At 42.1% G+C, this 14,064-nt stretch overlaps 2 protein-coding genes across 2 annotated transcripts in view; both read left to right on the forward strand.

The window, feature by feature from the left end:
- SAMD13 (sterile alpha motif domain containing 13) overlaps nt 1-11,055 on the forward strand; it is a 51,787-nt gene extending 40,732 nt beyond the window's left edge. The window contains exon 5 of the mRNA XM_044432609.1: nt 10,571-11,055. Coding sequence (XP_044288544.1) covers nt 10,571-10,714 — 144 coding nt within the window. The 3' untranslated portion in view covers nt 10,715-11,055. The remainder of the gene's footprint in view (nt 1-10,570) is intronic.
- LOC123024626 (dnaJ homolog subfamily B member 6-like) lies at nt 4,996-5,703 on the forward strand. Its single transcript, XM_044432608.1, has one exon. The coding sequence runs from the start codon at nt 4,996-4,998 to the stop codon at nt 5,683-5,685; it is 690 nt and encodes a 229-aa protein (XP_044288543.1). The 3' UTR covers nt 5,686-5,703.
- Nucleotides 11,056-14,064: the final 3,009 nt, after the last annotated feature.

A 14,064-nucleotide genomic window follows, 5' to 3' on the forward strand; every position in this document is an offset into this window, starting at 1 on the left:
TTTTTCCAACCCACTTTTCCTCCTAGGAGAAATGGGGTGGGCTTGGGGGGAAGCCCCCCAATGATTCCGTCTCGCTTCTTGTGAATAGACCTGCTGCTCCTGCTCACTTCTGCTAGATATACACACACTTGGTATGTGCAGTGCTCTCTAAAAGTGCTGCTGAGAGGTTCAGTCTTGCTTATTTCTGAGTAGACACGCAGACTGAGTGCCCCACTTACTTCTGAGTAAGTTTAAAATGGTTACTCATATGTGAGTCCGCCCACTCTGGTTTTGACTACAGCCACCTTGCCTTTGGCCCACTCGCAGATGAGATGCAGTCCCTTCCCCCAAGACCTTTTCCAGATCATTATTCATCCTTTGAGCTGAAAAATGTTCCACCTCCCTTTGTTGCAGTAATCATGTTCATACAGCTAAAGGCCACACATCCCTCTGTTTACAGGAGAACAGACTTGGTAGCAGTGGCGATCATATTGCTAAAGGTACATGTAAAGGAGGCTCTACAAATACTATTGAAGTTCACTATATTTCTAATTACAAATAGTATATTGGAGCTGGACAGATCAGAGGAAGCAACCCCAGCTGGTCTAGGGACTCGCATACAAGCAGCCAAGCTGCCATGGAGCAAGTCAGACCAGGGAGAAGAAACAGGAGATTGGTGGCAGAATTCAGTGGGGGAGGTCAAGGGGGAGGTCCATAATGTTTTTCCCCCCTTTATTTTCACTTCGTTCCCCCCCCCTTTGTTTTCTTCCTGGTAACACATCGCTATTTACTGTGATAGGACTATGTTGTTAACCTTCAGGGAGGACAGGAGAAAGCACCGGTTGCTACAACAGGCCCAGCAAGCTAGAATCAAAAAGGAAGCAGAAAGGACAGAGAAGACTCCTCAGTGGTGTTGGTCTGCAACATCTGTGTTATGTTTGTTTTTCCACTTGAGGTCAACATGGCCTACATGTGCAATGAACACTAGCTCATCTTAGAAGAAGCCCTATTAGAAGAAAAGGTGAGAGCACTAAAGCAGTGCAGGCCCACCTTCAAGGTAATAAAAGAAGATGAAGAGTTTTTAGACAGAGTGATGGGACTGCAACAGCTAAAAGTAGTACAGAACCCAGAAGTGCGACAGCAAGCTGAGGCAGAAGAGGAGAATCCTGAGGAAAGGGGAAATGAAAAGGAAGCTCTCTGGAAAAGGGTGAAAGTTAGGTGCAGAAGAACTAGAAGATACTGTGCACCACTGGAAACAGTGGGACTCTCAAAATGCTTTCAATTACTCAAGGGTGAGACTGGGAGGCAGCCTGCTGTGGAAGAACTGCAAGATGTCCCAAGCAACACTGAACAAGAGGCCAACCAAGTGGTAGCAATGACAGAAAGCCTTGCAAGAGCAGGAAGAGAAGAGTATGAGTTGTGGGAGACCCTTTTTCATGGGATGGAAATCCATGTACATCAGGATGACCTGTGAACTTGTCAGGTATGCTGTCTCCCTGGAGGACAGATTAGTGATATAACTGAAAGATTGCCAAGGCTCATACAGCCCACTGGCCTGTATCCCTTCCTTCTTATACATGTGGGAACAAATGACACTGCCAAGTAGAGCTTTGAAGAAATCATGTCAGACTTTGAAGCTTTAGGGAAGAGAGTCAAGAACTTTGGGCCCAGATAGTTTTCCAGTTCTTGGAAGAGGAATAGACAGGGAAAGTGAAATACTCCAAGTGAATGCCTGGCTACCAAGGTGGTGCCAACGTGAGAGATTTGGATTCTGGGACCACGGGCTACACTTCCTGGAAGATGGACTGCTGGCAAGGGATGGACTGCAAAGTGTTTTTGGCTACAGTATGAAGTAGTTTATCAGCAGGGCTTTAAATGACATCTTACAGGGAGGGAGAAGTACACCTGGGCATAACAACAGACAAAGGCTTATGCACCACAACAGAGAGAGCATCTCTAACAGTGCCCAATAGTGGTCTTCCAAAAATGTTGGAAGAAAGCTAAAGGACCTGATTTTTGATACTAATGCCCAGAGTATGGGAAACAAAGAGCATGAACTTGAACTCTTAATACAGGAGAGTGAATATGACCTGATAGGTATAACTGACATTTGGCTGGATAACCCCCTTCACTGGAATTCAACCATTGAATAATATAACCTGTGGAAGAAGAACAGCAGGAACAGAAAGGGAGGTGGAGGCAGACTGTATGTTAAAAATGCATATCTCTGCACAGAAATACAGGAAGATGAGCTTAGTGGCAAAGAAAAGGCAGAAGTGTTCAATTCCTACTTTGGCTCAGCCATCTTCCAAAAGAAGATCTATGACCTTCCCGATGAAGGGGAGCAGAATGGCAGTTCAAGATTCATAGGCAAATGGTCAAGGATCATTTAGTTGGGTCAAATCTCCAGGGCACAATGAACTCCATCCTAGAGTCATTAAAGAGCTGGCAGAAGAACTCTCAGAACCTATTATCCTGTTATCTTTGAGAAAACATGGAGGATGGGGGGCAGGGGAAGTGCCAGATGACTGGAGAAGGAGTAATGTTGTCCCTGTCTTCAAGAAAGGAAACAAAGAAGAACCTGGGAACTGCAGACCAGTCTGACATCTGTCCCTGGGAAAATTCTGGAGCAGATTATAAAGCAGTCAAACACCTTGAAAACAATGCAGTGATTACTAGAAGCCAACATGGATTTCTCAGGAACAAATCCTGCCAGACTAATCCAATTTCATTTTTTGACTGGGTAACTTCCCTGGTGGACTGTGGGAATGCTGTGGACATTATCTATCTTGATTTCAGCAAAGATTTTGACAAAGTGCCCCATGATATCCTGATCAGCAAACTAACAAAAAGTGGGCTAGATGGAATAACTATCTGGTGGATCAACAGTTGTCTACAGACTTGGACTCAAAAACTGTTCATCAATAGCACCTTCTCAAACTGGGGAGAGGTAACAGGTGGCATACAGCAGGGTTCAGTCCCAGGCCCAGTGCTATTCACAATTTTCATTAATGACTTGGATGAGGAAGTACAGGGAATGATTATCAGATCTGCAAATGACACAAAACTGGCTGGGTGCTCTGCACCTAGAAAAAAAGAAACCAAGTACAAGATGAGGATATTTGGCTCAACTATATTGCAAGTGAGGTGGAGCTTGAAATTGTTGTGGGCAACAAGCTGAATATGAGTCAACAATGTGATGTGGCTACAAAAAGGCCACTTCTATTTTTAATCCCCTTTACTACTTCCCCCTTATCTGGAGTACTGAGTCCACTTTTGGGCACCACAGTTTAAGAAAGATGCACCCAACCTGGAAAGGATTCAGAGAAGGGCAACAAGGATGATCCATGGACTGGAAGCAAAGCCCTATGAAGAGAGACTTAGAGGACTGGGCATGCTCAGCTTCAAGAAGAGAAGACTAAGGGGTGATATGATAGCACTTTACAAGTACTTGAAAGGCTGTCACAAAGAGGAAGGACAAGATCTCTTCTTGATCATTCCAGAGTGCAGGACACAGAATAATGTGCTCAAGTTACAGGAAGCCAGATTCTGGCTAGATATCAGGAAGAATTTCCTGACTGTTAGAGCAGTAGGACAATGTAACCAATGACCTAGGGAGGTTGTGGACTCTCTCACACTAGAGGCATTCAAGATGCAACAGGGCAGCCATCTGGAAGGGAAGGTTTAACTTGTCCTGCACTGAGCAGGGGGTTGGACCTGATGGCCTTCTGGCTCCTTCTAACTACAATTCTATGGTTCTATGATTGTGAGTGTAATTTTCAGTTTAGTCACTACATGCTATTAGTTTCTGACCATGCAGACAAGGAAAAGTTCCATATTAATATGTAAAGTGAAAATTAGCAAACTAAGAGCTGTAGGGTTTTACTAAACAGAAGCCAGAAGAAACCAAAAGGAAAGGCAGCAGCCATTCATACTTGAAACAGTCTTTCCAGATAGCATCTGTATCACATACATCTAAAGATGGCCCATCAACCTAAAAGGATATTACAGAGATGGATACCTTAATTTAGATTAAAATATATCTGCAGATATTGTGTTCATTGATTTTTTATTAAGTTGTTGGAATGCCGTGCCTGTGGTTTGTGTCTGTAGCTTTGCCTTCCTTCCTCCAGGTGTCAACCCCTCAAGAGGTTTGGAGGGTGGCAACTAGAGGGAGGGCCTTTTCCATGGTGGCTCCCCATCTTTGGAACAACCTCCCTGCTGTGACCCACCTGGCACCAAATTTGCCATCTGTTCAATGCCAGGTTAAAACAACCTTCTTTGTAGAGGCCTTTAAAGACTGGTGCCTTTTAATTAGCCAGGTGCCTTTTACTCTTGGCCTGGTCTTTTTATTTGCCTTTCAATCTTCTATGTTATTTTAAATTGATTTTTAATTCTTACTGTTTTTATTGATTGTGTTTTATTGTTTTTATATTTTGCTGTACACTACCCAGAGAGCTTCAGCTACAGGCAGCACAGAAATAAAGTCTGTCTTTGTGGGGGGACGGGACAGCAGTGCAGCTGGGCTAAGTGTCTGTATTGTTTAGAACAGACATAATTGCAGTGTGGTTCTTTTGACATCTTGTGCTTTGTATGTGCATGGGATAAAGTAACACCTCAGTGCCAGTTTCTGAAATCAAAATACAATGCAGTAGTGTTCATCCCTGTGCTGCTGTCATTCTTTGAAGGACTCGATGGCACCTCATCGACCAGTGGGATTGCAGTATGCAAATGACTGCAATCTGTTCATGGGAATAATGGTGATGTCATAATCTGTCCTTGACCCTGGACCGTTTGAGCCATTTAGAAATCAACTGCCTCCACCTCTTTTCCAGTAGCCCACATATCTTACCACAGCCCCGAACATGGTGCTACTCACAGGAGTATATAATTTTTAGTCTTCTGTTAGACCTGTTTTCTTTTGAATGGTGAGATTGCCAAGGGGCCCAGAGGTATTGGAGTATTGTTCAGGTATTTGCCTACAGCAGTTTAAGTGACTGATATTGTTTGAAGAAAATGGTGAATTACTATGAGGTTCTAGGAGTCCAAAGAACTGCATCTGCAGATAAAATTAAAAAAGCGTACCGACAGCTGGCTTTAAAGGTACATCCTGATAAAAATCCAGGAAACAGGGAAGCAGCAGAGAAGAAGTTCGTAGAAATCTCTAAAGCGTATGAGGTCTTATCTGATGCCAAAAAGAGAGATGCCTATGACCAATCTGTCAAAGGGAATACAAGTGGGAAAGAAAGGCCTGGAGGCAGAAGAGGTACCACTAGACACGACAGAGGACATGGAGACAAGGGGTATGAAGAACGACACGTTGACACTGAACTCAGTTTCCACAGGCCCCATCTGGGTGGACACAAGGAAACGGACTCTTTTTCATTCAATATCTTAAATGATCTGCTTGATGACATTGCCAGTGTCCAGCAAAGGCTCCATAGAAGCAGAAGTCACAGTGACTTTTCTGTCTCTATCAGGGGGGTGTCTCCTATTCCAGGAACCGGGTTTACTTCCTTTGGTTCTGGGATTACTGAGGCCTGTTCCTGCTCTTCTGGTGCATCTCTGAACAGCAGCAAGAAAGGCAGGTTCAAGTCCATTATAACAACCAGCAAGATCCTGAAGGACAAAAAGGTCATTACAAGGAGAATTACAGTGAATGGCAAGACTACCATTGAAACTGAGGAAGAGCCAGTTTGTCACTGATGTGCTCCCAGCTGTTGTGGGTAAGGGGGCCATTGCTGCTATACTTAAAGTGATGTGATGGATTGGCAGAAATTTTCAGGGCCTTAGGGGTGCAGGGAGGCTGTATGATGGTCAACAACCTCATTTTTTACAAACCGATCTTGTCTTTTTCAAAGGATCAGGCACGGTATACCTGATGTTCCAGACTTGCTTTTTCAGAATATATACCAGTCCATGGCATGACCCTACATCTAGCACTGTCTATCTTCATATTACGAAATGTAGAAATACAATTGCAGTTTAAACATGTGATGCTCACACATACACACAACGCAGTAGCTGAATCCTTTTACTGTACCAAAGGCAGTACCGGAATACATGTGTCTTTTCAAGCCATCAGTGAGGAGGGCATGTGTAGTCCCCTGAAGGAAGGCGTCCCAAAGAGCCTTCTTCCAGTATCTGCCTAATGGCTCCCATTTGTGTGCCAGGGAGTAGGGCCTCCAGTGCTCATCTTACACTTGGGCAGGCTCATACAGATGTAAATAATTGTTCAGAGAGTGTGGTCCCTACCTATCCATGGCTTTCACATCTAAAACCAACACCTTGATTTGCACCCAGAAATTAATATGGTTAATGTACATGATGCAGAATGCGGGTAGTCCCCAGGTCAGAAACAAGTTCCGTTCATGAGAAGATGGAAATTCATATTTAAGTCAAATGGTTGGCCCTCCACATTTGTGGGGGTTAGGGGCTCAGGACCCCGTGAAAGTGGAAAAACTATGAATATCTCTACCTGCTCCCCCACCCAAACACACCAGTACTTCCTCTTTGCAGCAAAGAAATGCTGGAGAGATTTCCCTCTCCAGGTGTGCAGGGCAGGAAGGTATACTTTTGGAAGCCCTCCTCTACCCTCATTTGCATCCTCTCCCTCTCTGCAGTGATGACCATTTTCCACAGTATATATTTTTTAAAAATTAACAGGCTTTATGGTGGTTCATTTGTAAGTACATGCTGTTTCTAACTTTTCTAGTCTGAGTACTGACTTTCCCAAAGCTTCCATGCTCTATATGAGTTGCTGTTTCTGAGCTTGCTTCAAAGGCATTCCAGTGATCTGGCCTGGACAGGACCAGTGCATGTCTCGCAATGGGTAGGTCCACTCTTTGTGGTCCTGATGCCATAAACCAAGCAGAGCTGCTGGCAACCAGCGTAATCTGTGCCTCCACAGACAGCGTGCAGTCCAGGAGCACTTCTGTTCCATTCCTTCAAGGAGTGTGACCCCCATTCAGAGTCTGACCTAAATCTCCATCCAATACTTCTCTCTTATCCAGATTAAACACCAGTTCTGCTCTCAGGTGCTCTAACTGCCTCCCAGAGGTTAGAAAGGAGAGGCAGAGCTGTATTTCATCCACATGTTGATGATACCTTAGCAAAATGTGGCCTCAAAACGAGATGACAACATTGCTCACAGTAGCTTTGGCCTTGCAGTAGATTTAGAGCAGCTCAAATGGCTAGATAACTTCTTTCTGGGGATTCATGTGGCTGTTGAAAAGCATAAGGGACAGAACAGAACCTTGAGTCACCTTGAATGTAAGTGGCCAGGGAGTAAAAGAAATTCCCTGGTGTGAGCTTTTGTGGGATAAAGTAATTACCTATTGATATACCTGTGGCTTTGTTAATGATCTTTGCACATTAATGTACTTCATTTGTTTATGGCCTGACAGCTTAAGCAATGTGTTCTATTCATTTATTCTCAAGGATCTGACCACACAGCAGAACAGGCAGGGGCAAGACTTTAATTGGCATGTTATATTTATGGAATAAAAAATTAATAGATGCAAATCTAATCTGTCAGCCTCATTTTTACCATGCATGATTTCACAAAGCATAGCATATGCTGCTATTAAACTTAATTGAAAATATACTTAAGTATGTATCATTAAGTTGCATTTTGAGTGGTAACCTCATAGCAAGAAGGTTAAGATTTTTTTTAATATTCACCGATTTCACAATTTCATTTGGTAGAGCTGGGAATGTAAAATATTAATTGTGTGGTGTTTTCTAATTTTTTTTAACAGTTCCAGCATATAAGGTAAATCTCAGAAATAGGGAATCTCAGACTGGTACAAGCAGATGCTCTTCATCACACACAATCCCCTGGCTTACTTTTCTTAACCAGACATCAAATCTCTCACATGCACCAGTATCCCTAAACTGACTCATTACTGCAGGCTTGAACAACTTGTAGCGCTCCAGATATTTTGGCCTACAACTCCCATAATATTCATCATGAGTTAACTAGCTTATTAGGTCTGACCAGAATTCTAGGCCAAGACTTTAAGAGAACCATGTTCCCATCCCAGTACTGAACAATCAGCTGAGATTAGTTTTGTACCATGTGTCTTCACTAGAAGCAATAGCAAACTAGTAATTCAGTAAAAGGGACTGCAGGTGGTACAGTGGTTTAAACTGCTGTGCTGCTGGGCTGGTTGATCGAAAGGTCGCCAGTTCGAATCTGCACAACGGGGTGAGTTCCCATTGCTCCATCCCAGCTCCTGCCAGCCTTGCAGTTCGAAAGCGTGCAAATGCAAGTAGATAAAAAGGTACCACTTCAGTGGGCAGGTAACAGTGTTCTGTGCACTTCGGTGTTTAGTCATGCCGGCCACATGACCACGGAGACTGTCTGCAGACAAGCACCGGCTCCCTCGGCTAGGAAACGGAGATGAGCACCGCCCCCTAGAGTCAGGCATGACTGGACTTAATGTCAAGGGGAAACCTTTACCTTTACCTTTAATTCAGTAAAACCAGGCCAGCTTTGCCACGTTCAGAGAAAAATACTATAAACTGGCCCTCAGTAAAACCATGTTGGGCCCTTTTTTGGCATTGCAACATCAAAATATTCCAGATCTGCTCAGTCAAGCTCACTGGTACTGCTTTAACTGGTAATACACAAAAGCTTGTTTTGTGTTCTTCTTTGAATCAGGAGAGACTTTCCAGGAAACAGACAAATGCAGGTAGATGGTGAGAGCTTTGACAAATGATTGTAGGGAATAGTTTGGAATATGTGAGTGACTGTCAGTTGTTTTCAAACTAATAGAACCAGTAGAAGCATTTCTGATTCCCTGGATTTCTGAACTTTCCCCTCACCTCCCTTCTGCAGCCCCTTTCTTCTTATACCTGGCTATGTCAGAATAAGGTGTAATAATGTGTCACAGAACAAAACATGATCTACCTCATCACAGGATGCCTTTCCTTCCTTTGGTGGGTTTGTGCAACACAACAAGCCAAGGTGGTTTCTTGAGCAGGATGGTCTTGTGTTGACTAAACCTTGTCATGGTATTTCAGCATAGTACATTTGGTCTTTAGAAACCATGAAATCACAGCAGTCCATTCTTTCGTTTCCATGCTTCACTGTAGTTTTTCTGTCTATCCAAACCTGGCATCATGGCTTCCACCAGGGGTTGGCAACCTTTAACACTCAAAGAGCCATTTGGACCCGTTTCCCACACAAAAGAAACACTGGGAGCTGCAAATCCTTTTTGACATCTAAAATGAAGATAACACTGCATATATCTTTTTTTACCTTAATGCTATGTATATCTTCATTATGATTTAGCTGCAGCTTTTGTTCAGTCTCTAAAAACTGTTATGTTTAATCTTACATTATAAAGTAGTAGGACTCCTTTCATATATTTTGAATAGGAGAACAGCTTCCTGAAGAGTCAAAGTCAGTGCTAAAGGGCTGTATGCATTAAACAGCAAACCCCATAAGTTTGTCAGCAGTAAAAGCAAATGAATCTACCCACATACTATTAAACATTTGATTTTCTTCAGAAACTTTTCTTCATCATTTATCCATGGTTGACCTACGGGGGGGGGGGGGGGGGGGAGTCGCAGATATAGGTGTGTTTAGTGACTGATTAGCAGATAAACAGTCAAGTGATGTGAATTGTGAGAGCTTTTATCATTCAGAGGAAGGAGATTACATTGGGACAAAGAATCTTTTCAGCAGTCATTTCCTGTAACATGAGAGCCTGCAGGAAGCTTGTTCCACTCTTTCCCTGCAATGTCGCAATTTACTTAACCAGCTAGTGCAGCGTTCCTGAGTGGATGCCTCATCATCACCTATTGGTATTTTGTAACTCGGAGCTTCGGTCGCAGATCAGCGGCTGTGACGCATATTTTGGGCAACGGAGCTGCACAGAGAGATTCAAGAGCCACGTGCGGCTCAGGAGTCGCGGGTTGCCAACCCCTGGCTTCCACAATCCTAGTATGCAGGTACCACAGAGTCCCCTGGAAAGAGTGGCAGTTGCAGGAGTTGCTCCAGGCATCCAGCATAGGATTAAATTTCAGGCACAGTGGCTGATGGGCTATGTGCCAACAGCAAGAGGACTGAGAAGGGTGAAAATTGTGATAGTGTAAAAATACCTAATCATTTGTCATGATCATCCAGGCAAAAATCCATGCAGCATGGAAACTATTCAGGGTTGCTTGTTGTGACATACAAACCCAGCCTTCATGTCTCCTTGACCCTGGTCTTCTCTAAGATCCTAGAAAGGGCAGATCTATGATCACTCCTCAGTATGAATAAAGCCTCTATGAACAGTAGGGACCCAGACATGTCAGGAAGGGGGACTATCATAAGATTCATCCTTCATATCTCCCATAATTTACCTTGGAAGCTCTGACTGGGTTTGAGTCTCAGCTGGTTAAGAGGAAGAGAATACATTATTTGTGATGCTCTTTTCTAAGAACCTTTGGCCACAATAGGGGCTTGGACTAAAGCCACCTGGGTGCAGGTTGATAAGCCTCCAAAGTGTCTTTGTTCTAGGACTCCAAATTTTCATCAGGTTTATGTAACTTCCTTTCATTGCTAGAACATTTTACAGTTTATTCATTTCTACCTTAGGAAATTGATGGGAAATCTTTACTGTTGATGACCAGAAATGATGTGCTGACTGGACTTTCATTAAAACTGGGACCTGCACTGAAGATCTATGAATATCACATAAAGCCTCTACAGACACAGCATCTCAAGAATAGTTCACTATAGTGGATTTCAAATGGGGACTTTGTTGTGTGTGTCTTATTAAAATAAATAAGCAGCTTTGGTTTCGAATTGAGGGAACTTTGTAAAAAGACTGTACATATGTGTGCATATAAAATATAAACCAAATGGCACTGATATAAATATATAAATCTATATATTTATACATATATCCTATTGGATAGCTTTAGCAATATGCTGTTTGTTGGTTATTGAACTGATAGTGGAATTTCTTGTTGTTCAGGTACATAAGCAGCTGAATACTCTCTTTTCAGTGACTATGGGTAGTGTCTGATAGTAATCCTATGTAAAATAGATCCATTGAAAGGATTGGAAGTTAAGTTAGACATGACTAACTTAAGTCCCATTCATATCAGTGGTTCTAGCCTATATAGGACTAACATTGGATACTATCCTATACTGAGAGCAAACATATGTTAAAAGAAAGATGGGATTTCTTAAAGGGAACATTAGAAGTGTTGATGTTTTAAAATTACTGTTTGAAATGTATGGATGCTATTAACTTTGAAGGTCTTTTGCACAAGATTCACTGAAACTCAGTGATGCTCTCGAACACTTCCCATCCTTTTGGTGGTGCCCATCAGTGGGAATTTCACAGTAGGTTGTGTTGTAATTTGGAAAGGTTGGGGCAGGAGGTTGTGCTGATTGCTCAGCAAAATTTGTTCCTGCTTTTTAGAGCTTCCACTGAAGTCACAACTATTTCATAACATTAGCAAGAAGTGTTGCATTAGCCAAAATTGCCCTTTTTTGCAGAGGGGGCTATTTTTGACCTTATTAAGGTTTGTTCTTAGCATATTGCAATGTCTAAAGTGGTGCATTCCAATAGCTTAGCACCTTTTGAGAACAGAAGAAACTACACACAGAGCGTGAAGTTTCCACTGTTGTTTCTAGACTGTGCTAATGTTCTTTGAATTTTAAAGGATGTTTTGTGAAATGTAGATTTGTAAAAGCTTGTGTTATTTTGTGAAATGTTTGTTTTGTTCTTGTTCTAATTTATAATTTATTTGCTAACTATTTTTGCTGAATATGTGTTAAAAAGTGTATATCTCTGCATATTTTTAAACTTTGTGTTTTGTGGTGCTGTAAGAAATTATTTTGCTGTGTGACTTGATTCATGAGCCGAATATCTGTTTCTGAAGAGATAAAGAAGGCTTGTTTTAGGAATGCCTCTCTCAGTTGATGAAAGATCTTCTAGTTAATTCTGTTTTAACCTGTTCCTTGTGTTAATTGCCTCTTATGCCAACAAAGTTATTGCTTGTTTTCTGATTCAGTCTGGTTTTGGGCAGTCTTTTCTTTTGAAAGTTTTGCCTTTTCATCTTTGAAAGTTTGTGTGTCTTTTATTCCTAGATAAAAGAAACACCTTAATACAACTGGAAGGACTTCTATTCCTTCAAGAACTGTTGGGCAAACAGAACTTTAGTGCAAACAGAAAGTAAGCAGATGGAATTTTTCCTGCTTACTGTACTTTCAATTTTGGGTGAATCTTATGTTTTAATTAATTTTTATTATATATATTCATCAAAAGAAGAATAGCTATATAGAGAGCTATATAATTTGAGGAAATTTTGAAAAAATATAGAGATTAAAGGCACAGAAGTCCTGCCAGAAAAGCTGGCATTTCACCTATTGGTTTATTTGAGGACCTTGGGAGTATTACCTGAAGCCTAAACTACCTAACAATTTTCAGCATTCAAATTACCAGGAGCCATGAATGCATTGAAAAGGTCAATGGATGGCTGTCTTGCTGTATGCATACCTGTCTACTGATTCTTCTGATTCAGTCTACTCTGTCAGCAATTCTCTGATGCCTCAAGTAGCCCTTTAACTTGACAGACCTGCATATATCAAGGCTTGAACCTGGGATCAGGTACATGCAAAGTATGCACTTGCCAACAGCGCATAAAATTGCATCATTCAAATTCGGTTGCCAAGGTAGGTGAAGAGGTTTGTAACATTGCAGCATATCCATACTTGTGCCAATCCTTATTTATTTAGAAGTGTCCACATCATCTGTGTGATTGAGTTGGTGGTTTATAATGCTTTCAGTTCTAATGTTTGCTATGTGACATTTGTGTACTCTGCTAAATTATGGAAACCTACATGTCTAATGGTTCAGTTCAGGTATGAAGTTTCTTGGCAGCTGTTATTTTTTCACAAGCAAAGGAGGCATAATACAGTGTTACTAAATGATTAAATCATAGACATTTACTACATATTATTAGAATGTACAACCTTCCCTTCAAAATGGGGGAAAAAACCTTCAGAGTAGCTATCCTGATAAGTAATTAACTACCTGTACAGGACTGCAAAGCAGCCATTCTGGACAGGTGAAGGGCTACTCCAATTTCCTTAGCTATTTGCTATGTCTTAAAAGGAACAGGTTTGAGGTGCTATTTGTCTTTCTATGTCAGGTATGCAAAGAATTTTCTGAACTAAAAGACATTATAGTCTGTCTAAATGAAATTTGAGTATAAGAAGCCATCTCAGCCATGACCTCCACATTAGAGCTGAAAGTACTTCACAATATGGGAGTTTCTACAACGAGACATTTTAAAAGCCCATGTTGCAGAGGAATGCTGCAAGCCCATCTTATCTCACAGAGATGGATGCTTGAAAGCAAGATGTTAAGACGCATTAGGCATTACAGATACCTAAATTTCATTGAAACTCTTTGGACTTAAGTGTGTGTAACACCTGGGACAATCAGAGTGGGGGCCAGAGCACAACTTCGACTGTTCCATTGTCAGCAGTGGGAAGAGAGAATTTGGTGCGTGAGAGAGCAGTTTTTCCTTCGCTAGACAGCAACAGGATTGTGTATGCAGTGTTCAGGGTTAGTGTATAAAAGTGTGACCTGAAACAAAATGTTGGAAGCATGGAATGCTTCTGTTCAAGGTTCCAGGTAGGCAGTCCCAGGAAACTCCATTACCTTCTTGGAGGGGAGAAGACCCAATTTTCTGAGCGTTCTCCTCTTGTCAGCATTCTTCTCCCTGAGATTGGTCAGACCTCATCAGGTTGATCTTGCAGGAATCCCTCTTCCCACCTATGTTCTTTTCTCTAAGGTTTTTATTTGTGTTCTTCAGCAAGATCTTCCTCTTGCCCTCCTCCCCGCTCCCTCTACCATCCTAGGGTGGTTGTGAAGATAAAATATCCCACCCTTTGCTCCTGGAGGAGGGGAGGGCCAAGGTTCAACAAATTTCATTTTCCCCTTGTTGTTCCCTGCTCCATCAGATAAGCTCCGAAGGTAGATTACTCCAAAGGCGTGTGGAGGCAGTTGGGAGTAAACCTTCCTGCGTAATTCCAATGATTGGCATGAGACACAGAGTGTCAGCTCCTTC

This window comes from Varanus komodoensis, unplaced genomic scaffold (assembly GCF_004798865.1).
Source record: "Varanus komodoensis strain SLA01 unplaced genomic scaffold, ASM479886v1 scaffold24, whole genome shotgun sequence".
NCBI lineage: Eukaryota > Metazoa > Chordata > Lepidosauria > Squamata > Varanidae > Varanus > Varanus komodoensis.

Coding starts and splice junctions, on each gene's coding strand:
- LOC123024626 (XM_044432608.1), top strand. CDS start 4,996: ATGGTGAATTACTATGAGGTTCTAGGAGTCCAAAGAACTGCATCTGCA.